At 41.0% G+C, this 24,663-nt stretch overlaps 1 protein-coding gene and 1 pseudogene across 1 annotated transcript in view; one reads left to right on the top strand and one right to left on the bottom strand.

Annotated features, from left to right (window-relative positions):
- The first annotated feature begins 3,963 nt into the window (after positions 1–3,963).
- The window catches only part of MYO3B (myosin IIIB), a 511,858-nt gene continuing 491,158 nt past the window's right edge, over positions 3,964–24,663 (top strand). Inside the window, exons 1-3 of the mRNA XM_024122281.1 lie at positions 3,964–4,038; positions 4,822–4,923; positions 5,176–5,244. Coding sequence (XP_023978049.1) covers positions 4,016–4,038; positions 4,822–4,923; positions 5,176–5,244 — 194 coding nt within the window. The 5' untranslated portion in view covers positions 3,964–4,015. The remainder of the gene's footprint in view (positions 4,039–4,821; positions 4,924–5,175; positions 5,245–24,663) is intronic.
- LOC112064588 (uncharacterized) lies at positions 24,045–24,144 on the bottom strand (annotated as a pseudogene).

Below are 24,663 nucleotides of genomic sequence, written 5' to 3' on the forward strand. Positions count from 1 at the left end.
AGTAGGGGGCTTCCCTGGTGGCGCAGTGGTTGAGAATCTGCCTGCCAATGCAGGGGACACGGGTTCGAGCCCTGGTCTGGGAAGATCCCACATGCCGCGGAGCAGCTAGGCCCTTGAGCCACAACTACTGAGCCTCCGCGTTTGGAGCTTGTGCTCCGCAACAAGAGAGGCCGCGATAGTGAGAGGCCTGCGCACCGCGATGAAGAGTGGCCCCAAGAAGCCATAGCATCTAAATGGAAGCAATTAGAAAGGTTCTATGACTTTATAGGGCCCCTGAGATCAACAGGGCTTTTTTCTGATATAATCTGTTTATATTTACATGGTACATTTTAAGACAATGGCTGCATTGGTCATACGTAGTAGAAACCATAAAAAAGAGTTAAGAATTAAAATGTACATCATACACTTATGTATATATATTTTTTACAGAGAGGTAAAAAGGCTTATAAAAAATCAGTAGGGGGCTTCCCTGGTGGCGCAGTGGTTGAGAATCTGCCTGCCAATGCAGGGGACACGGGTTCGAGCCCTGGTCTGGGAAGATCCCACATGCCGCGGAGCAGCTAGGCCCTTGAGCCACAACTACTGAGCCTCCGCGTTTGGAGCTTGTGCTCCGCAACAAGAGAGGCCGCGATAGTGAGAGGCCTGCGCACCGCGATGAAGAGTGGCCCCAGCTCGCCACAACTAGAGAAAGCCCTTGCACAGAAACGAAGACCCAACACAGCCAAAAGTAAATAAATTAATAATAATAAAAAAATCAATACCGTGGGGTTTTTAGTGTACAGATAAGGAATGGATTATCTTCTACATGATGATTAGGACCAGATTGAAGAGAGGCCAGTAGAAAAAAAAAAAAGTGAAATCCTAGAAGGAAGGGTATTTTAAGAGAGAGAAACCAGTAAACATTAAGTGCTGTGGAGAGGTTAAGTGACATATAAGCTACAGAAGAATTCATTGTATTTTGGACTAAGTGATATCCTTGATGAGCATAGTTTTGATGAAATGGCAGTGGTGGAAGCCAAGGTATAGCTTCTGGAGGTGTGAAAGTAGCAAGTTGATAATGAAGTAGAGGCGTAGAACACAATTTTCTAACTCTCCCTCGGGTGTCCAGGACTTATCCATGTCTGCAGGACACCTGGTCATGTATGCATCAAAATCTACTTCCAATTGGTTTTTGTTCTTATTCAGATGGTATGTTACCATCTGAGTCTAGGGCGTAAAGTCAACAGACATGGGTTTGAATTACCTCTCTTTATCTCAGTATAGTTAGGAATATGCCCTTTTTCAAACAACAAAAACCTGTCTAAGCAATGGTTTGAAGAAGGAAGGGGTTTATTAGTTTCAAGTAAAAGGAAATTTGAAGGTAGGCAGACCAGAAAGGGGCATCTGCACAAGGAAATCATTATGGATCTAGGTGTCCTGTTTTTCTTTTCTACATTGTTAGAGTATATCATTCAACCTCATGGCTACTATGAGGATGAAAGCAGGATGACTGCTAACCTTGTTTTCCAGGGAGGAAAATAGGTCAAAAGCTTCTTCCTAAGGTTTTGTCCTTTGTTTAGCAAGGGAAGTCCTTCCCAGCACACTTTTACAAACCATTAGTCAGTACTGTCAGATGGCCACTACTAAATGCAAAGAAATCTGGGAAGGTAAGTGTTTTGGCTTTTGAGCCCCAGTGCTAGAGAAATATAAGGGGAAAAACAGACTGTGAGTGGCTTTTAGATAGCTAATTCAATGCCTGCCATGCTTCGGTTTCTCATCTGTGCAGGGGAGACAATAGCTAATACATAAATGAATATAGGCACTTCTGGATTTTAGTAATGGCAGATTAAGTGATTCTGTCTTAGTTATCTATTGCTGTGTAACATATTACCCGAAGATTAAAGCAGTACCACAGTGTTCATTAGGTCACAGTTCCGTGGATCAGAAATCCAGGAGTAGCTTAGCTGGGTGGCTCTGCCTCAGAGTCTCTTAAGAGGCTGCAATCAAGGTGTCAGCCAGGGCAGCAGTCATCTGAGGCTTCTGAGTATCATATGGATACTCTAAAGGAATCAAAATTATATAACTTTATCTCCAGGCTTCTCTTTTCTTATGTGACATTCGGGTCATTTTTTTCAATGACCTTTACATTTCTTCAGATCAATGCCCTGCACTTTGGTTTTAGTTTTTCCAAAGGAGATATCCCTGGCGAATGACTATGTAGAGACGATTCCATCATCTTGGAGACCCAGGTCTACACATATTGATTGCTTGCCTAAAATGGATGTTATAGGCAAGCAAACAATTTCTCCTAAATGTTCTTGTTTATTTAAAGGAATAGCTGCTTCAAAGAAATTACTTTCTCCCTAATTTTCCACTATTAATTACCTGTAAAATAAAAATGGTTTATTTTACCATTCTCATCTATGATATTACCATACAGTAACTCTGCTGTTAAAAAAATTCTTCACGCATAATTTTACTTCTCTATAAGATGATATAAACAGTAAGGTTCTTTCAGATGTGTGAGGGAAATTAAACTCTTGGTTCTTCTATGTCTTTTCTCCTATTTGGTGCTTGCGATACTGATTTTATTTTATAGAGGGAAATAAGACTTCATGGTAGCTAACAGGTCTGTCTCCTATCACACATGTTTTTAGGCATTTCCCAATCCTGTTTTGTAAGCTCACTGATATTTAGTCTGGTATATTGGGGAAATTTTTACAACACAACGGTATTTTATCCTAACATTGGAGTACACTTCCCGTATCTCAGCTATCCCGTGATTCTTTATACCAACTCCACTAGATGGCGCAGTAGAGCGAGCGCTAGATCAGGACCCTGAGTTGCTGGAGGAGGAAAGCGAAGCCTGTGAACTAATTATACTAGTGATTGAGAAAAGCATTTGTGAAAGCACTTGCTCTGTTGCAAATAATCTGAAATAGATGAATAGAGTGGGAGTGTCCCCACTGGTCAGCATTTTTGACAAGATAGAAAGATGGGAGAACATTTGAAAATAGAGCACAGGGCTTCCCTGGTGGCGCAGTGGTTGAGAGTCCACCTGCCGATGCAGGGGACACAGGTTCGTGCACCGGTCCGGGAGGATCCCACATGCCGTGGAGCGGCTGGGCCCGTGAGCCATGGCCGCTGGGCCTGTGCGTCCGGAGCCTGTGCTCTGCAACGGGAGAGGCCACAGCAGTGAGAGGCCCGCGTACCACAAAAAAAAAAAAGGAAAATATGAGCATAATTTGAACAAATGCCTCTAAGGTGAGGTTGATTGTGTTATTACTATTGGTGTTCACTAGGACACGGACACACACACACACACACACACACACACACACACACACACACACACACACACACACACACACACACACACACACACCCCTCCTTCCCCGACAGGAATCCTTGTTTATCAGTTTACTTCCTAAAGCTCATCCTTCCCCTTTTTTCATCTCTCTTTGAAAATATTTTCTTCCTGATCTCATCTCAGTTTTTGGCCAGTTTGTGGCTCTAGCTGTAATCCCTTGGACTCTTTTGATACACTTTTCTCCCATCAGTATTATGTTTTATTCAAGAAACATTTTAACAGCCTGCTGTTCGTAAAGCCTTGCCTTAGATGTCAGGTGTACAGAGCAGAGAAGTGAACTAATGACTGTGAGTAAGAAGACATTGTGCTTGGCATTTTGTCCACATTATACTGTTTAATTCTTATAGCAACCCTATTGGACAGACATTATTTCCCCATTTTACTGATGAAGAAATTAGGCTGAGAGGCTAATTGGTGCAACATCACACAGTAAAGGAGTTGGAACGCAAACCCTAGTTTAACTCAAACTTATTGTCTTCAGTATTTTGCAATATCAAAAATGATTAAGGTGGCCACAATGTTAAAAGTGTGCATGAACCATATTTCTAGGCAGACTTAAATAATTGTTAGAATGAAGTGCCATGGGAATGCCAAGAAGGATTCGTTCCATCTGGGAGATCAAAGAAGGCTCAACCAAGAAGATGGCTTTGAAAGTGGCCTTGAAGGATGCATAGGATTTTATTAAACAGGTAAAAGGGATCGGGGCCTTCCGGGCTGATAAAGTGCAGCAGAAGCAAAGGCGGGTTAGCTGTAGAGCACACACTGTATCTGGGGAATGGAGGCCTTTAAATGCCAAAAAGAGTTTCACAGTAAAAGCGATGAGCTATCCCAGGTGTTGTAGGGGAGTGATGTGCTCCGTTCTGAGATTTGAAGGAAAGAGTGCTGTGGCACTGTGAAGGAGGGGTTGATTCATTATTTTAGTGGTCCGTGTGAGAAATAGGATCTGAGGGAAATGGAGAGAAAACTAAGGAACTGCAAAAAGGTGCTCAAAAGCCCAATCCACTGGATACTGGAGGTGAGGGAAACGGGAATTGAGTTACTGAGCCTTCTAAACTCTTATTTTTTTTTTAATTACTTATTTTTAAAAATTATTGGGGCTTCCCTGGTGGCGCAGTGGTTGCGCGTCCGCCTGCCGATGCAGGGGAACCGGGTTCGCGCCCCGGTCTGGGAGGATCCCACATGCCGCGGAGCGGCTGGGCCCGTGAGCCATGGCCGCTGAGCCTGCGCGTCCGGAGCCTGTGCTCCGCAACGGGAGAGGCCGCAACGGGGGGAGGCCCGCATACCACAAAAAAAATAAATAAATAAATAAATAAATAAATAAAATAAAAATTATTAAATTACCGAGTGGGTAATGATTCAAGTCACAACAACAGAGAGCACGGTGGGGGAAGCTTTTTGTTAAGAGTGTAGGGTTGAGTTTGGGATAGTTCTGGGGTTCCAATGACCTACACTTGGAGATTTCTCACAGGAAGTTGTCTGGAGCTTGAGATGCAAACCTGGGGTGACTTCTGTGAGGCCATGAGGATAAGACCCAGTGAAAGAGGGCAGAGTCTTAGGAATACTTCAATTTGCAGGTAATTGTGGGGTCTGGTTACTGTACGGTAGGTGGTGGTATTTGTTAGACTAGGTAAGTCGATGTCCCTAACTAAGAGACTTGAGGATTGAGTGCAACTTGTCTCTTAGTGAATAGGAGGCCAGAGAGTGAGTGACTAGGCCAGGGTGGGGGAGATGCAGGGCAGGAGATGAGGAAGATTGTGCAGGAGATCTGGGGACAATGTAGCAGGAAATTCAGATCCCTTCCCACTTAAGAGTTTTGCCTCTCACAGGAGCGACCAGCAAAGGTGGGAGGTCCGCAACCAAGATTCCATGACGCACTGGAGATTCTGGCTTAGCGACAGTTAGGGTCTTCTTCCACATACTTTCTCCACACCCACTTCCCTGGATGTGCTCCCAGACACGGCTTTTAATTCACTCTCTATTTACTGTTATCTTCCTTAAAAGCAAACTCGGACTGTAAAGAGTAGCAAGAGGGAGATCTTCATGGTGATGGAATAGTTCTGTATTTGATTGTACTAGCGGTTATACAAATCCACACATGTGATAAAGTGACACCCACACCTATTTTACCAATGTTAGTTTCCTAGTATTGATATCATGCTATTGGTATGTAAGGTGTAAGCATCGGGGGAAACTGGGTGCAGGATATAGGGTCATCGCTGTACTATCTTTGCAACTTCCTGTAAATCTGTATTTTTTAAGGCAGGTGATTCTGTTCAGTCCATCTCTCTTTGATATCTTTGTTCTAGACCTATTGACTGACAACAAATTTGAGGCCTTTCTCAATACCCCTTAATTGTGTTTAAGCATCAACCTTGAAGTTTTTTTTTTTTTTTTTAATTTCTTGGATTCAGTTCCGTTTGCCTCCAGATCTAACTGGCTAGGTTCCAATTCCAATAATACTCTTTCCCCCACCATTATACTTATTTTACTATTTTGAAAAAGAAAGATATATGATAAAAAGATATACCTACATATGTCCACATATATAGATTTATATGACAGAATTTCATCAGATAAGGGGTTTAACAATGACCCAGGGCGCTTTTTTTAACTCACCCATCCACCATGGTTTTTTTTTTTTTCTTTTTTGCGGTAGGCAAGCCTCTTACCGCCGTGGCCCCTCCCGTTGCGGAGCACAGGCTCCGGACTCGCAGGCCCAGCGGCCATGGCTCACGGGCCCAGCCGCTCCGAGGCACGTGGGATCCCCCCGGACCGGGGCACGAACCCGCACCCCCCGCATCGGCAGGCGGACTCCCAACCACTGCGCCACCAGGGAAGCCCCCATCCACCGTGTTTATGTAGGCTGTATATTCTTGTGTTAGTCTGTCCTAAAGACCCTGACGCAGACAAGCTTCCACCCTTTACTGGTAAGAAAATTAAAAACAGTAACAGAAGTAACTGTCCTAAGGTGATTCAACCAGTGAATGGTCAGGCCAAAGGCAGAATTAAATCTTTCAAATATTTCAGCTGTAACTGTTTACTAAATTAGCCACTTTAAAAAAAAAAAGCTCACCAATACTTATGACAAGGACCAAATGAAAACCAGACAGTGTGCCTAAAAGAAATATCAAACATTTCTATCTTTTAGTCTCTGTGGAAATTGATGACAGAAAGTAGGATAGAGGAATATAGAGGTGTTTTATGTATTTATTTATTTTAAAGCAACAGGTACTTATTGCTTAAATTCAAGACCCTATGTTGGTTGTTCCCGGGAATACAAAGAAGTAAAATGTACATATACTCAAGGGGGTTATGCTATGGTTGGTGAAACATTAATTTACCTATAAACAGTAATTAGCAATGCATTTATAGTAGGAACCACAAATGGCTAGTAGTATAGTAAAAACAAGCAAACAACTATAAATGTAGTATAGTAAAAAAAAAAAAAAAAATCTATAAAAACTTCCTAGGATTGGAGACACTGATATTCTTGAGGAGTATGGACCTTGAAGGAGGAGAAAGGGAACAAGAGATACAAGATAGGCAAGTAGAGGGCTAATGTTCTCAATCTACTAGGAGGAAATAGAAGGTAACTGTTAGAAGCATAGACTTTTCTTCTGCTTACTTTGGGCTTAATTTGCTCTTTTTCTAGTTTCCTAGGGTGGAAACTTAGAATACTAATTTTAGATCTTTCTTCTTTTCTAATAAATGCAGTCAATGCTATAAATTTCTCTCTGAGCACTGCTTTTGCTGCATCCCACAAATTTTGATAAGTTGTGTTTTCATTTTCTTTAGTTCAAAATATTTTAAAATTTCTCTTGAGATTTCTTTGACCCAGGTGTTATTTAGAAATGTATTATTTAATCTGCACATATTTTGGGATTTTCCGGTTATCTTTCTGTTATTGCTTTCTAGTTTAATTCCTTGTGGTCTGAGAGAAACTTCATAGGATTTCTGTTCTTTTAAATTTGTTTAAGTGTGTTTTATGGCCCAGAATGTGGTCTATCTTGGTAAATGTTCCATAAGAGCTTGAGGAGATTGTGTCTTCTGCTGTTGTTGGATGAAGTAGTCTGTAGATGTCAGCTATAGCCAGTTGATTAATGGTGTTGTTGAGTTCAACTGTGTCCTTAACTGATTTTCTGTCTGCTGGATCTGTCCATTTCTGAGAGAGGGGTGTTGAAGTTTCCAACTATGATAGTGGATTCATCCATTTCTCCTTGCAGTTCTATTAGTTTTTGCCTGTTTGATGATCTGTTGTTAGGCACATACACATTAAGAATTGTTACATCTTCTTAAAGAATTAACCCGTTTACCACCATATAATGCCCTTCTTTATCCCTGATCACTTTGCTTACTTTGAAATCTGCTCTGTCTGAAATTAGTATAGCTACTCTTGCTTTCTTTTCATTAGCGTTAGCATGGCAAATTCCTCATCCATTTATGTTTAATCTACATGGATCTTTATATTTAAGGTGAGTGTCTTGTAGACAACATACAGGTGGGTTGTGTTTTTTGACCCACTCTGACAATCTCTGTCTTTCAGTTGGTGCATTTAGACCATTGACATTCAAAGTGATTACTGATATAATTGAATTAATATCTACCATATTTGTTACTGTTTTCTATTTGTTGACCTTGTTCTTTGTTCCTATTTTTGTCTGCCATTCTTCCTGCCTTTTGTGCTTTTAACTGAGCATTTTATATAATTCCATTTTCTTTCTTTTTTAGTGTATGTATCAGTTATACTTCTTTTTTAAAATACTTTAAAAAATTGTTGCCCTAGAGTTTGCAATACACATTTACAATGAACCCAAGTCCGTTTTCATATAACACTATACCACTTTATGGGTGGTATGAGTACCTTATAATAATAAAATAATCCTAATTCCTTCCTCCAGTCCCTTGTACCATTGCTGTCATTCATTTCACTTATATATAAGTATACAAAATCATGTGTGTATATAAAATCTAATACACATTGTTGCTATTATTATTTTGAACACTGTTATCTGTTAGATCAATTAAGAATAAGAAAAATAAAAATTTTAATTTTACTTCATTTGTTCTTTCTTTGATGTTCATCCTTTCTTTATGCAGATCTAAGTTTCTGACATATTATTTTCCTTCTCTCTAAAGAACTTCTTTTAATATTTCTTTCAAGACAGGTCTACTGGACAACAAATTTCTTCAATTTTTATTTATCTGAGAAAGCCCTTATTTTTTCATTTTTGAAGGATGATTTGACAGGGTACAGAATTCTAGGCTGATGGGTTTTTTCTTTCAACACTTTAGGTCTTCTACTCCATTCTCTTCTTGCTTGAATGGTTTCTGAGGAGGAGTCAGAGGTAATTCTTATCTTTGCTCCTCTGTATAGGTAAAGGTTTCTTCCTTCTGGCTTCTTTCAGGATTTTCCCTTTATCTTTAATTTTCTGTAGTTTCTGAAGATGATATGCCTAGGTGTAGTTTATTTTGTTTGTTTTATTTGTTTGTTCTTGACATTTATCCTGCTTGGTGTTCTTAAGATTATTGGATTTGTGGTTTGGTATCTGATACTAAATTGGGGAAATTCTCAGTCATTATTGTTTCAGATATTTCTTCTCTTCCTTTCTCTCCTTCTCCCTCTTGTACTCCCACTATGTGTATGTTTCACCTTTTGTAGTTGTCCCACAGTCCTTGGATAGTTTGTTCTTTTTTTTTTTCTTCTTCTCAATCTTTGTTCTCTTTGCTTTTTGGTTTTTGAGGATTCTCTTGCTATATCCTCTAGCTCAGAGATTCTTTCCTTAACTGTGTCCAGTCTACTCATATGCCTATTAAAGGCCTACTTCATTGCTGTTCCAGTGTTTTTTTATCTCTAGCATTTCTTTTTGGTGCTTTCTTAGGATTTCCATCTCTCTACCTACACTCTCTATCTGTTCTTACATGCTGTCTACTTTTTCCATTAGAGGCCTTAGCATATTAATCATGGTTGTTTTAAATCCTGGTCTGATAATTCCAACATCCCTGCCATGTCTGGTTCAAATGCTTGCTCTGTCTCTTTTTTTTTTTTTTTTTTTTTTCGGGTACGCTGGCCTCTCACTGTTGTGGCCTCCGGTACGCTGGCCTCTCACTGTTGTGGCCTCTCCCGTTGCGGAGCACAGGCTCCGGACACGCAGGCTCAGCGGCCATGACTCATGGGCCTAGCTGCTCCGTGGCATGTGGGATCCTCCCGGACCAGGGCACGAACCTGTGTCCCCTGCATCGGCAGGCGGACTCTCAACCACTGCGCCATCAGGGAAGTCCTCTGTCTCTTTAAGTTGTGTTTTTTTACCTTTTGGTACATCTTGTAATTTTTTCTTGATAGCCAGACGTGATGTATTTGGTTGTTTCTCTTTTTTTTTTTCTCCCCCCTGAGGTGGTACAGGATGGCTTAGAGCTGGCTGGAGTTGGGCATTTCCCTTCCCCTGGTCACTTAGACTCTGAAAATACCCCAGCAGGTCAGGCTCTGATAACTACTTTCCCCGCCGAGTTCAGGCCTTGTTAAAGAGAACAGAGTGCTCTGGCGCATTTCAGAGTGCTGTGGTGCATTGCAGTGCTTGGCGCTTTTCCCCTCCCCCTGACACACGGATGAGGGATTTTTCTCTGATATTTACTGTGGGAAACTGGTCAAGCTCCTGGAGGTGAATCTCACAGTATTGTGGGCTCCCCATGACCAGGTCCTTATGGAGTTTTAACTCTCAGAGTTGTGGTCCGCACTGAGCCTCCAGCAAGCCGTCGATTGTAGTTCAGGTTTTCCTACCCCAGCACTGGTTCCCACAGCTGTTTCTGCTTGTGAGTCTGCTCCAGCAGCTACAACTACCGGTATTTGCCTGTCTCTCCAGGCTTGGAGGCTGCAGTTTGCCTTGTGTCCTCCCGTCTCTTATGGATCCAAGAGAGTTGACTTTTCAGCCTGTCAGCTTTTTACTTCTTAAGACCAAGTGGCTACTCAAGCTCCTTGCTTGTGGAAACGGAAACCAGGTGTCCCAGAGCGTAGACCTTTGAATCGAAGAATCTTCTAATTAGCTCTCTGATCATGGGTAAGTTATATAGTGTCTCTGGTCTCAATTTTCTCACCTATAAAATGGGAGTTTTAAGGGTACTGACTTCTGGGCTCATTGGGAGGATTGAATAAGTTAGAATGGAGACTCCCTTGATGTTTTAGATGCTGCAGTATCTTCCTCCATTTGGTTAACTGTCTGTTTACTTTGAGTTTTGCCCATAGTGTTATTCATGGAAGACAAATGCTTAATTTTGATGTCAAAATTATCAACTGTTTACTTTGTGCTTTTGGGAAGACTTATTTAAATCGGTAAAAAGTACTTAGAAGCCTAGTAGAAAAATGGGCAAAAGATATGAATAGGCAATTCACAAAACCAGTAACCTAAATGACTAATATGTCTATGAAGGAAATACTCAACCTCACTAACAGGGAAATACAAACTGAAAGCCTAATGAGATATTCTACTAGAGTGTGGTATTCTGGCAGTACCTAGCAAAGATGAATATACATAATTTATGACCCAGCTATCCCAACCCCAGATATTTATTACAGAGAATCTTTTTGCATAGGACATGGGTAGGAGGTTTACAGTGCTTTTTTATTATTCATCACAGAAGTAGTAGATACACATTGAGTAAGCTCTGTAGCAGTCAGAAATAATGAACTATAAGCATACATAGCTGGAGAGATGATTGTTCAAAACCGTGGTGTTGGGTGAAAAAAGAAAAAAGAATAATATTTATAGCACAAACCATTTATGTAAATTAAAAATTTATACACATAAAAACATAATTTTCCAGCTTTATTGAGGTATAATTGACATATAATGAAAATTATGTATATAGATATTTATGGTGTACAACGAGATACACATTGAGTAAGCTCTGTAGCAGTCAGAAATAATGAACTATAAGCATACATAGCTGGAGAGATGATTGTTCAAAACCGTGGTGTTGGGTGAAAAAAGAAAAAAGAATAATATTTATAGCACAAACCATTTATGTAAATTAAAAATTTATACACATAAAAACATAATTTTCCAGCTTTATTGAGGTATAATTGACATATAATGAAAATTATATATATAGATATTTATGGTGTACAACGTAATTTTTTTTTTTTTTTTTTTTTTGCGGTACCCGGGCCTCTCACTGCTGTGGCCTCTCCCGTTGCGGAGCACAGGCTCCAGACGCGCAGGCTCAGCGGCCATGGCTCACGGGCCCAGCCGCTCCGCGGCATGTGGGATCTTCCCGGACCAGGGCACGAACTGGCGTCCCCTTCATCGGCAGGCAGACTCTCAACCACTGCGCCATCAGGGAAGCTCCAACGTAATGTTTTGATGCAGGTATACATTGTGAAATGATTACCACAATCAAGCTAATTAACTTATTCATCACCTCACATAGTTACCAGTTTTTTTGTGTGTGGTGAGAACATTTAAGATCTACTCTCTTAGCAAAGTTCAAGTATACAATACAGTTTTATTATCTATAATCATCATGCTGTACGTTAGATCTCCAGAAGTTCTTCATCCTGTATAACTGTAACTTTGTACCCTTTGTAATTTTAAACAATATATTAACATCCAAAGATAATCTCAAGGAAACATTCTCTATGTCCTTATGTTTGGGGGCAGGGGGAGGACCGAGTGGGAAATAGAATTGGGGATACTGGAAACAAACAAGACAAAAGATGGACATTGTGTGTGTGGAAGATGATTATCCCAACTCTCTGACCCTAAGACCCCACCCCCCCCAAATGAAAGCATCCTCAAGTTTTGTGAGGACAATTAACGTTACCATTGTAACAACAGTTGCTGTCTTTGATAGGTAATAATGGCGAGAGAAATATGGGTGAGGGTGAGGAAAAGTTTATGAAACAAAAGGATTTTATGGAGATCTAATGATCTTTGTAAATTAGGTAAGGTTAAATTAAATCAACATACTTCTCAGATCATTCTGGTTAATGCCAAATGCAAATTGTAATTTCAAAATGCAGTCTTACAAATGTTTCAACAAATGATAGTCCTCTATATTTTCATTTTATGTTTATCATTACTATTAAAAACTTGATGTTGAATGCATATTCAGAAAAGTACACAATTCATAGTTGTTTACTTTAGTGAATTGTCACGAAGTAAACATATCATCACCCAAGTCAAGGAATGGAATACTGGGCTTCTCTGGTGGCGCAGTGGTTGAGAGTCCGCCTGCCGATGCAGGGGATACGGGTTCGTGCCCCGGTCCGGGAGGATCCCACATGCCGCGGAGCGGCTGGGCCCGTGAGCCGTGGCCGCTGGGCCTGCACGTCCGGAGCCTGTGCTCCGCAACGGGAGAGGCCACAGCAGTGAGAGGCCCACGTACTGAAGAAAAAAAAAAAGAAATGGAATACTACCAGAGAAGCCAGAAATCCCCCTGTGCCCTGTTCCAAATGCTACATCCTTTCTCCTCCCCAAAGACCTATTGTCTTCTAACACCATGGCTTAGTTTTGTCTATTTTTGAACTTTAGAACTTTTAAGTGCTTTCGTATAGTAGAAGTTTGAAAAACAATCTAAGGCTGAATATTATATTTGTACTTGATAAAGATTTCATTTTGTAAGTAGTATTTTTTTAAAAAATTGAGTTTCTAATTGTTCATTGTGAATATATAGAAGTTGAATTATTTTTGTGTTTTGGTCTTGTATCTTGTGACCTTATCAAACTCACTTATTAGTTCTAGGAGCTTTTTGTAACTTTCTCAGATTCTTCCTTGAGGACAATCATACAGTCTGTGAATGGGGACAGTTTTTTTCCTTTCTAACTTGTAAGCCTTTTATTACTTTTTATAGCCTCATTGCAGTAGCTAGGATGTCAAGTATGATACTGAATAGGAATGGTAAGAGCAGACATCTTTCCCTTGTTCCTGATCTAAGGGGAGAGTATTCAGCCTTTCACCACTAGGTATGATGTTAGGCAGAGGTTTTTTGTAGATCTCCTTTATTTTTATTTTTTATTTTATTTTTGGCTGCGTTAGGTCTTCATTGCCGTGCATAGGCTTTCTCTAGTTGCAGTGAGCAGGGGCTACTCTTCATTGCAGTGTGTGGGCTTCTTATTGTGGTGGCTTCTCTTGTTGTGGAGCACGGGCTCTAGGCATGCAGGCTTTAGTAGTTGTGGCATGCAGGCTCAGTAGTTGTGGCTCATGGGCTCTAGAGCGCAGGCTCAGTAGTTGTGGCGCATGGGCTTTGTTGCTCTGAGGCATGTGGGATCTTCCCGGACCAGAGCTCGAAACCGTGTCCCCTGCATTGGCAGGTGGATTCTCAACAACTGAGCTACCAGGGAAGTCCTGTAGATGTGCTTTAATACAGGGGTCCCCAGTCCCTGGGTCACAGACCACTACTGGTTGGTGGCCTGTTAGGAACCAGGCCACACAGCAGGAGGTGAGCAGCAGGCCAGCGAACAAAGCTTCATCTGCCGCTCCCCATCACACCCCATCGCTTGCATTACATCCTGAACCACTGCCCCTCCCCCACCCCGTCCATGGAAAATTGTCTTCCATGAAACTTGTCCCTGGTGCCAAAAAGCTTGGGGATCACTGCTTTAACAGAAGTTCCTTTCTCTTTCTAGTCTGCTGAAAGTTTTAATCATGAATAGATGTAAAATTTTGTCACATTCCTTTTCTGCATCAATTGGTGCTGCCTTTAGACTGTTGATAGAGTGGATTACATTGATTGATTTTTGATTATTGAAACTAGCCTTGCATTTCTATGATAAACTCCACTTGGTGGTGGTATACTATTATTTTTTTATATTGCTAAATTTGGTTAGCTAATATTTCACTGAAGATTTTTGCATCTATGTTTATGAGGTATATTAGTCTATACTTTCCTTGTACTGTTGTATCAGTGTAGTGCTAGTGTCATAAAATAAGTTAGGAAGTATTCCGTCTGTTTCTGCTTTCTGGAAGAACATTGTGTAGAATGTGTGCTATTTCTTCTTTAAGTGTTAGGTGGAATTTACCAGTGAAACAGTCTGGGCATGGGAATTTCTTTTTCAGAACGTTTTAACCATGGATTTAATAGTTTTAAGATTATGTAGGTTATTTATTTCATTTAGGGTGAGTTTTGGTAGTTTGATTTTTTAAGAAATTGGTTCATTTTATCTAATTTTAAAAAATTGAGATGTTCATAGTATTTACTCATTATCCTACTAATGCATATTGAATCTATAATGATATCCTTTCATTCCTGATATTGGGAATTTGTGTTTTTTATTTTTGTTTTCTTTTCGGTCTTCAAAGATGTCCATCAATTTTATTGTTATTTTCAAAGAACTAGCTTTTGATTTTGTGATTTTTTTTCCCTATTATTTTCCTGCTTTCAATTTTATTGATTTCTATGTTTTAGTATTTCCTTCCTCTGTTTCCTTTGGGTTTATTTTTCTCCTCTTTTTCTAGTTTATTAAGGTGGAAGCTTAGATTATTGGCTTGAGATTTTTTTTCGAATGTAAGCGTTTACTGTTAGGAGATTTTGCTGGTTTTTCTTTCTGTTATTGACTTATAGTTTAATGACATTATTGTCAAAGAACATATATTGTATAATTTCAATTCTTTTAAATTTGTTAAGGTTTCTTTTATGACCCAGTATGTGGTCTATCTTGGTGAATGGTGTATGTGTACTTGAAAAAAAATACATATTCTGCTGTTGTTGGGTGGAGAATTCTATGAACATCAATTAGATGCCAGTGGCTGATGGTGCTGTTCAATCGCCAATGGTAATTGTTCAAACCAGCAATTCTATAATCTTGTAAATTTTCTGTCTACTACTTCAATCAATAACTGAGGAGTGTCAAGTCTCCAACTATAATTGTGGATATTTCTCTTTTCTGTTCTTGCGTTTTTGCTTTATGTTTAAAGCTCTATTGTTTGGTGCATACACACTTAGAATTTGTTATGTCTTCTTGGTGAAGTGATCATTGTATCATTATAGAGTGTCCTTCTTGGTGCCTCGTCATTTTCTTTGTTCTGAAGTCTGCTTTGTCTACAATTAACATAACCACTCCGTTTTTGTTTTTATTTTTTTATTTTTTGAAAATGTGTGCATGGTATATCTTGTTTCATCCTTTTACTTTAAATTTACCTATATCATCATATTTGAAGTTAGTTTCTTGGGTACAGCATACAGTTGGGACATTTAAAAAAATTCATTCTGACAATATCTATCTTTTAACTGCATATTTAGACCACTTACATTTAATTATTATGTTAAGATTTAGGTCTATAATTTTAGAATTTGTTTTGTCTTTGTGAGTGTATGTTTCTGTTTTCAGCTTTGTGAGATCCTAAGCAAAAAGCCTAAAGAGTCCTGCATAGGCTTCTGACTTATAAATAACAGATTTGTGTGCTTTTAAGCTGCTCCTTTTGTGGTAATTTGTTATGCAGCAGTAGAAAAGTAATATAGGTTTATTCCTACATCGAATCAGAGGTGGCCTATGTGATCAGCAGAATATGAAGGAAGCGACAGTGGCTGACTGAAGACAACCTCACACAGTCACCATAGTAGCCCTGTGAAGAGGCTGGCACAGAAAGGGATTGAACCGTCCTGCCAAGAGCCTGCGTCATCTTCCAGTCACATGAGTGAGCCACCTTGGCAGTGGATCCTCCAGCCCCAATCAAGTCTTCAGATGTCTGTAGCTCTAGCCAACATGATCACAACTTCATGAGGCTCTTGGCCAGAACCACTTAGCCAAGCAACTCCTGAATTCCTGACCTCAGAAACAGTAAGAGATTATAAATGATTATTGTTTAAGCCACTAAACTTTGGGGTACTTTTAATGCAGCATTAAATAACTAATATATAGACCTATTGTGTGTGAGGCACTGTTCTACATGTTAGGGATATAGCAATGAATAAAGCTAAGTGCCTGCTGTCATGGAGTTCATACTCTAAGGGAGAAGATAAAAACTATATAAATAGATAAACATGGCAGGTGATAAAAGTCAATCAGAATAAGAAGGATAAAAAGTGATGCTGAGGTTTCTATAAGATGGCCAGGGAGTATACCTCTTTGATAACTAGAAATTTGAACAGTGATCTGAAGTGAGGGATGAAACCACACAGATATTTGGGGGCAGAACACTCTAGCAGACAGAGCTTCAAATGTAAAGACCATGAGGTGGGAGTGTCCTTAGTGACTATGATGAATTGCTAAAGATAGGAAGAGTTCTGTGTCTAGTTTTAATTGATATACTTCTAGAATGTTTGAATGAGAGTTGCCAGATCAAATACAGGATTCTCTGTAAAAACTGAATTTTAGATAAACAACATTTTTTTAAGTGTAGGCATGTCTCAAATATTGCATGGAGAATACTTACTAAAAATTATTAGTTGTCTATCTGAAGTTCAAATTTAACTAGGTATCCTCAGTTTTTATTTGCTATATCAGGCAACCCTATTTGGAGCAAAGGAAAATCTGAAGAAACAGCTAAAATGATTACAAGAATGGAATATACATTTTTGGAGGAATTATGAAGGAGTTTATATGTGTATTCTGAAACAGAGAAGGCTAAGAGGATGCTCCCATCCCCAAATTAGGGCAACACAATAGAATAGAAAATACAGAGTATTGGGGGCTAGTAAAGCTACCTTTACTTTCTGGACAGCTTCCTTTTGATGTTTTGTAGGCAATGGAAACTAAAACCCACTGAATATATACATGTCTTTGGACAAGCATTCTCATAGGTAGCATAAAAAGGTCATGTCAGATAATATCTGCAATCCCTTTTGGCCTCAACACTGTGATACAATGAAGGGTTAGAAATTGTACACTAGCTTGTTGTTTTTTCATCTCCACAGAGAATAGAGCATGAGTTGATAAGTCTTGCAATGAGACGATTGATTAAATGTAAAGAACTGAACTGAAGGGCAATTAAACACTAGAATGACTTTGCCTGGGAGGCTGTGGAATCTCTCTTTTTTGTGATCTTTAAAAGGAGGCAGCAGCTGTTGTGGGTAACGGAGGTCACAGAGTGCCATCTTGGAGAGGGAGGATTGAACCAGGTAGACTTTTGAGGGTCCAGATCCTGGGAATCACTTCTTTTTGGTCTAGAGAAGTGGAGGGAAATGATCCTTTACTTCTCTTAGGAGTTGGTACCAGTTCTCTAAGTTCACTGTCATTATGTTGATGTAGCCCGAAAACAGGCTTTCAGATGTGTCTTCTTTATACCTGAATCAGAATTACTCAGAATGATTTAACTACTAGAATTTTTAAAATGCACTTTCCTGAGACCCACCCAGACTGAATCTGAAAGAAGTTCCCGGACTATGCATTTTAACAAGTTCCGCAAGTGGTCCATATGTATACTATGGGTTGAGAGCCGTGGTCACTGAGAAATGAGAGTCTTTCTTGCTCTCCCTAGGAACAGACCTTTAATGACCTGTATAGTCTTACATTGGTGACTGAGGCCTCTGCCTAAGCTTATTTCCTGGAGGGGAGGTACATACGCAAAGAATGAAACTGGAGAATGGAGATGCTGAAGGATTTAAAGATGATTTTGGTCAGGTTGTTCTAGGCCAAGTGAAGGAGTGGAGGAGAGGGAAAGAAACTGGGGTTTACTGGATGCTTTTGCCAAACACTTGCATTACAATGAAAACCTATGTCCTGAAATTATTTCTGTCCCTCTTTGTTTTATCTTCTTGAAATCTTCCACCAATTTTTTTCTTTGAAAAAAAAAAATGGGATGGTACCTTTATTAAGCCCAAAAGAAGGATGTTTTCCATTCCATAGTCAGGACAGATAGGGGATGCAGAATATCCCAAGCAGCTATGGGTGAACAACCATCCCTTCTTAAAGTTTCTGGAAAGAACCAAAGGAGCTGGTAAAAATATAACAGAGGAAGAGCGTGGGGGTCATCTAAGTAATTTAATGTATTTTAATGTTATAAAAGGAATCCCAAGTTCCACTCTGACCCTGTATTTCAAGAGTTTTTGTTGTGAGAGTCCTTGATGAGGGAGAACTACGAAGGGAGGACTCGTAGGTAGACCATTCCAGTATCCCCACCCATGTCACTGGAGATTCTCCTGGAGCAGGTCCCTTCAGCCAGCTATGTAGGTCACATCTCAGCTCTGGGTCACTTTTGGAATCCTCTCCAGACTTCTGCTGAACTCTGACTTGCTTCTCCCTCTCCTCTTCTCAGCGTTGACATGTATCTGTGCTTCAAGTTTGGCTATCTTCAAATGACCTCCCACTGGTGGATGGCCCTGTCATTATTAAGGTGCCCCATGCCTCAAACTCCTCTACCTTCTGAGGCTCTTTTGCATCCTTTCTAGGTTGATGCAGGGCAGGTAACTGGCTTTCCTGGACTTTGTCTCCTCTGCCTTAGACACAGAACCCTGAACCTGCCTATGGGTGGCAGTTGACTTGGGGTCAGGGGACTAGCCAGCCTCTTGCACACTGGGGACTCTGAAACATACCAGTGTTTACTGTTTGAGCATCTCAACAAGCCATTTCAGCCCAAATGGGGTAAACTCACTGCTTAGCCCAGGTCCACAAAACTTGCCTCAGAATGGGCTACAGCTAGTCTTTGCCTATGGTGATTCCAAACTGATTCTAAACATTTCTTCCAGCAGATTCACACAAAATAAATTTTTCTCCTGGCACAGCAGCCTGGTTTGATTTGGATTATTTGACTACAAAAGCCCAGAGGCCAAGCATTTATTTAGAAATATTAGGAATCAGCAGCACAAATGAGATTGAGTTTTTGTGAAAAGTTAAAGATTTCTCATTTAGGAAGGGAGTTCCCGAAGGACCCCATTAGCCAAGCCTCACTAGTAATTAGTCTGATTTCTCAGGCAAGAGGCAGGTTGATTGTCTACCATCCATTCCGGAAGGCCTAGAGACACTTTAAAACCTACCACCCATTGAAAAATATCTTTGGAAGATTTCCTGCTGTATCTAAAGTCTTTTCTTTCTTTTTTTAAAAAAATAGATCTTTATTGGAGTATAATTTCTTCACAATACTGCGTCAGTTTCTTCTATTAACTAAATGTTGAAACTGAGATCAATATATGAAAATGTGAACAAAATGGCTGATCATAAATGTGTCTTTTCAAATGGCAAATCATGGGTTTATTACTGATGACACTCAACTATAGAGAAGTGGAAAGGAGCTGAAATTTATTAAGCAACACTGTGATATACATGTTATTATCCAAGTTTAATAGAAGAAACAGCTGAAGCTCAAAGAAGGTAAATAACTTTCCCAAAGTCACACAATGAGTTCGTGTCAGAGCTGGGATTCAATGGACTGAAGTGAGTGCGGTTTCCAGAAGCCAATGTAAAGGTCAGGAAAAAAGCAGCATTGAATTGGCGGCGTTGGAGGCTGGCTGGCTGGCTATCAAGAGCCGGGATGATCTAGTTGTAACTATGTGATCTCCCAGGGACAGAATCCATTAACCCAGTGTGTACAATGAAGCCGATGTTGAAGCCAGTGTAGACGGCTCGGCTTGGGTGTAACTTGTGCTCACCTGAGCATTTGAACTTGTCTCACCATGGCGCTTTTGGGATACAGATCTAGAAGCACACAGCGTGTGGCCCTGTAACAGAGTCCTTGGGGGAGGAGGCTCTAGTGGAACTCTGGGTCATGAAGCCCACAGCAGCTCTGGTGCCTGACACTTCAGAAATGCCCAGAAAGGTTCCTCTCGGAGTAGACAACTCACAGAGACATTGGCAGCTTAGGTGCAGACAGTTCACCCCCACCTCCTGCAGTTTCTTTCTTTCTTTCTTTTTTTATTTAACATCTTTATTGGGGTATAATTGCTTTACAATGGTGTGTTAGTTGCTGCTGTATAACGAAGTGAATCCGCTATATGTATACATACATCTCATTGTGAAGTAACCTTCTGACCGTGTCTGGCCTTTCTGTCTCCAGCTACAAACATTGACAAGCTTTTCCCGGAGGTATTTCAATTATTTGCTTGTCCAAGTGATTGGTTATAGTTCCAACCAAGCTGATGCCCGTGACTATATAGAGAGAAGGAAGCACACCTGAAGCCTAGTCTCCACTGTGGAAACCTACCACGTGTCACCCTTGCCAATATAGGACATGACCAAGAATCACAAAGTAAGAAGAACAAAATAAGCCAACAAAACATCTGAGACTCCAGAGTCGATGTCACAAGATGTTCCATTAATTTTATTTATTTATACCCTACCTATTTGTAAAAAATGTGTCAGAGCACGTTTAGATCATTCACATATGAAATCTCTCAGGGCCCCATTTTGAATCCATTTACACGAACTTTATACGTAATTCTCACAAGTTGTCTTAGCTCTCAGGTATAAAAAGCAGCAGATAGTTAAATGTGGAAGAAGCTACTATAGATAGGTAAACTGATAACAGCAGGAAATGAGGGTCAACAAGAGAGGAGCCAGAAAAACTACTATAAGAGTCCCAAGAACTCAAAACTAACTATCTAGACCCATTTAGTGTAGGGTTAAAGAACTCTTAGAATCTTAAATCTACTCTAGACTGATACTGATATTTTTATGGATGACCCTAAGTCTCTAAGAGAAGGTAAAATTATGTTCACTTCACCTTGTTTAGGAAGTTGGAATATATTTGGTTAGGAAGATTTTTGCCTCATATCACTAAAATTCTAAAATTTTCTGTTTATATAAACTTTCAAGTATTGGAAGACTTAGTCATCTAGAATGACTCAAGGTACAAGGCTCGGAGAAGCCCAGGTAGCAAATTTTCATCTTGAACACAGGTGTGTTTAGGGTTTAAATCAGTTGGCTCTTGATACAAATTATACTTCTCATCTTGAAAGGTGTAATTTTCAAATGGAATTAATGTGATTCATACACAATGAATCAGAACCACAGGACCAATTTTTCATTTGGAATCCATATGAGCGTTTACGTTTGGTAGTGTATATATGTCCATGCCACTCTCTCACTTCGTCCAGATTCCCCTTCCCCCTCCCCGTGTCCTCAAGTCCGTTCTCTACGTCCTGCAGTTTCTTTCTGACGCGTTCAGGAGGGCCCCAGCTTGCAGCGCTGTCGTGAGGGACAGAGCACTGACCTTGGCTGCTTCCCCTTCTGACACCAGGAGGTGGCGCCGTTGCCCACTTGACTTCTGCTCCCGCGCCTCCATCCCAGTGTGTACTGGCCTCTGTCACTTCCTTCCACGCTGCACCCAGAGGTCTCCCAGCTGTACAGTTTTGGGGTGGGGTGACTCCCCTTCACCCTCTCTTGTGTTCCCAAAGTTCCAGGCTTCCCGTTTCTTAAAGAGTTCTCATGGGTTGTGCTATTTTATTGATCCTCCTCCAGTCCTGTGGGCTCCTAGGAACCCTGTAGAGATAGATCCCAAAGGGGCCTGTGCCTTTTGTTGGCCCTTCAGAATTGGAGTGTCTAAGACTCCATTGTTAAAAATGCTGATTTCAAGGCCTTACCCCCAGAGACTGATTTGGTAGGTCTGGGGTTTGGGGCCTGGATGCCGTGTCTTCAATAAGCTGCTCAGGAATTCTGGCACAGAAGTTGCTTTGATGAACAGTGGTGTTGGATCCGCAGTGCTACCCTGCCTTGGCCGTCTGTGTTCACCTGACTGGCTGGATGCCAAGCTCCCGATGGGCAGGGATGATGGCTCATGCACGTCCACACCTTAGTGTCGAGCCCAGGACCTGGTACCCAGTGTGGCGTCAGTAGATGGCTGGGGCATGAAAAAGTCGGAGGTACTGTGTGAGTGGACTTTTCTTTACCAAGTTAAAGAACTGGCTGAAAAATCGTCCTATTCTTGGTGCACTGTGTTGACAATGGGCCATCCTAAGTCCCACGTGCTGAGAGTAGAATTTAGGCAGAAGGCAATGGGAAGAGAATTTGAGCAACGTAGGGAACCAGCTCCCAACAGGCAAACAATGGCCAGGCAACAAGCATTTAGGGCCCAAATCAGAATCTACGTGTGGCTCAGTGTCTCTGAAATTGTAACAGAGAAGCCGTCAGGCACCTCCAGAAAGGTGGGTGACAGAGCCAGACTGGGTGATGAGCAGGCTGCAAGAAGAGGGGTATTGCCCTCTCCACCCTGGCACAACCCCACCCCTCTGCGCCCCCGGTTTCTTCATGCCTTCCAGATTTCTTAGAGGGGAGTTCATTCTCTAAAGGCATTTTTCACTTTTTAAAGTATTTTTTGGAGGCCAAAGAAGTTTGACCTAAGTGGAGGAATTGGTAACTTCTTTGAGCAGAGATTAGGCTTTGATGGTAAAATCGTCCAATATGCACAGCCCTTTGAATAAAGCACGCCTGTATCGTGTCCTCCTCAGACAGTGGACAGAGTCCTGAGCAGACCACGGCTTTAATACCGGGGAGGCCCTCTGAGCAAACACCGTGTGGCTTAGGGGGCTCTCTAGATTAGGCTTTCTCCCACTGAGAACCCCTTCCTGCCCTTCGTGCAGAATCCATGTTTCCAGGACCACAGCCCCACATGGCCCTGAGCTCTGACCCAGTGGAGCCTTTGTAACTCTTAGATTGCATCTGGCAGCTTCACAGAGTTGGGGGATGGGACCCTGTCTTTATAATAATGCGACCCAGTGGTTGCTGCGTTCTGACTGCGCCTGAACTTCATACATGCCTAACGTTTCACCTGCACTGCCTCGTTTATACCACATAACAACCCTTTGAGGACTGTGCCTCTCCAGAGAAGGAAACTGAGGCTGGGGTGGCAAAGCAGGGCGCAGTAACTTGCCTCAGGAGTCAGCTGGTGGTCCACTGGACACCCAGGCCACACTCAGTCTCTGAGCTATGCTCAACTCTACTTTTTTGCCCCCAAAATGGAATTTAAAATCAGTCCCTGTTTTTGTTGATCATGACAGCAGGGCATTGTTTATTTTCTGAACTGGACTTGGCATGAGGTTGTGCCTTCCTGAGTCCATTTTGATGCCTTTCCCTCATGGCGGCCCACTGTCCTCCAAAGGGGTTGCCATCGTAGAACACTTGCTTCAGAATTATAGGTAAATTCAAAATACTTCCCAGCTCATGAGCGTCTATAAGCCTGAGTGGCTTCACAGAGATGTTGCCTCATGTCCTTTTTGTTCTGGTTCAGAAGGTTCAAACTCTAAGCATATGTGAGAATCAGAAGAATAGCAGCTATATTTTTGAGCTTTTTATTTGGAATAATTTCATACTTACAAAAAACTTGCAAAAATAAAAATAGTACAAGAGCCCCTATATTGTCATCATTTTTCTCTACTTGCTTTATTATTTGCATGTTTCTCCACTCTCCATATATATATATAAGAAAAAACACACACACACACATAAAATGGTTAAGAAAAAATTATATATAACATATATATATAATATACATCTCTATATCTATTATAATAAGTATAATATAATGTTTTTCTGAACAATTTGAGAGTAAGTTACCTGCTTCATGGCCCTTTACCCCTAAATGTTTCAGCGTGTATTTCCTAAGAATGGCAATACTCCGTAACATAATTTAATACCTGACAAAGTACGTTTATCTAATCTCCCCTCCATAACAAAATCTCGATTTTGTTAGATGACTTATCAGTGTCCTTTCTAGCATTCCGCCTTCCAGCACAGGATCCAGTGTGGGGTGAGGTCTTGGATTTTGTTGTCATGTCTTTTAACCTCCTTTAATCTGGCTTTTATGACATTGATCCCCCCTTCCCCTCACATGCACCATTTTTTTTTTTTATCTTCACGTATCTGTGTGCCATCTTTGTGCAGGGGCAATGTTGATCTTCATACTATTTCAATTTTAGTATATCTACTGCCAAAGTGAGCACCACACACCATTTGGTTTCGATAGCATGTTCCTCATTGTGTGCTTGTCTGGCGTTTCTTCCTGGTTAGACTGAGGTTATACAATCTCAGGTGATGTGAGTCCTGTCCAGGGTATCTGGAGCCACACAATGTGATCTGCCCCGCATAGATGATGTTAATTTGGACCTGGTCCAAATTTGTTAATTTGGACCTGGTCAAGGTGTTGTACAATTTCTTCATTCTGGCTGCTCTTTTGTTCTTGTTTCCCTTGCCACTAATAAGCAGTGTGTGGGAAGTCACTTTAATTAATATCCCAGCAGCAACTATTGTGAGGGCACTTTTCCCAGCCAAACACTGAGAGCCACAGACATGGCCTCTTTTCATCCCAGGGAGCCTCTTTCTTTTCTTTCTTTTCTTTTTTTTTGCAGTACGCGGGCCTCTCATTGTTGTGGCCTCTCCCGTTGCGGAGCACAGGCTCCGGACGCGCAGGCTCAGCGGCCATGGCTCACGGGCCCAGCCGCTCCGCGGCAAGTGGGAT

This window comes from Physeter macrocephalus, chromosome 2, assembly GCF_002837175.3.
Source record: "Physeter macrocephalus isolate SW-GA chromosome 2, ASM283717v5, whole genome shotgun sequence".
In the NCBI taxonomy this organism is placed as follows: Eukaryota; Metazoa; Chordata; class Mammalia; order Artiodactyla; family Physeteridae; genus Physeter; species Physeter macrocephalus.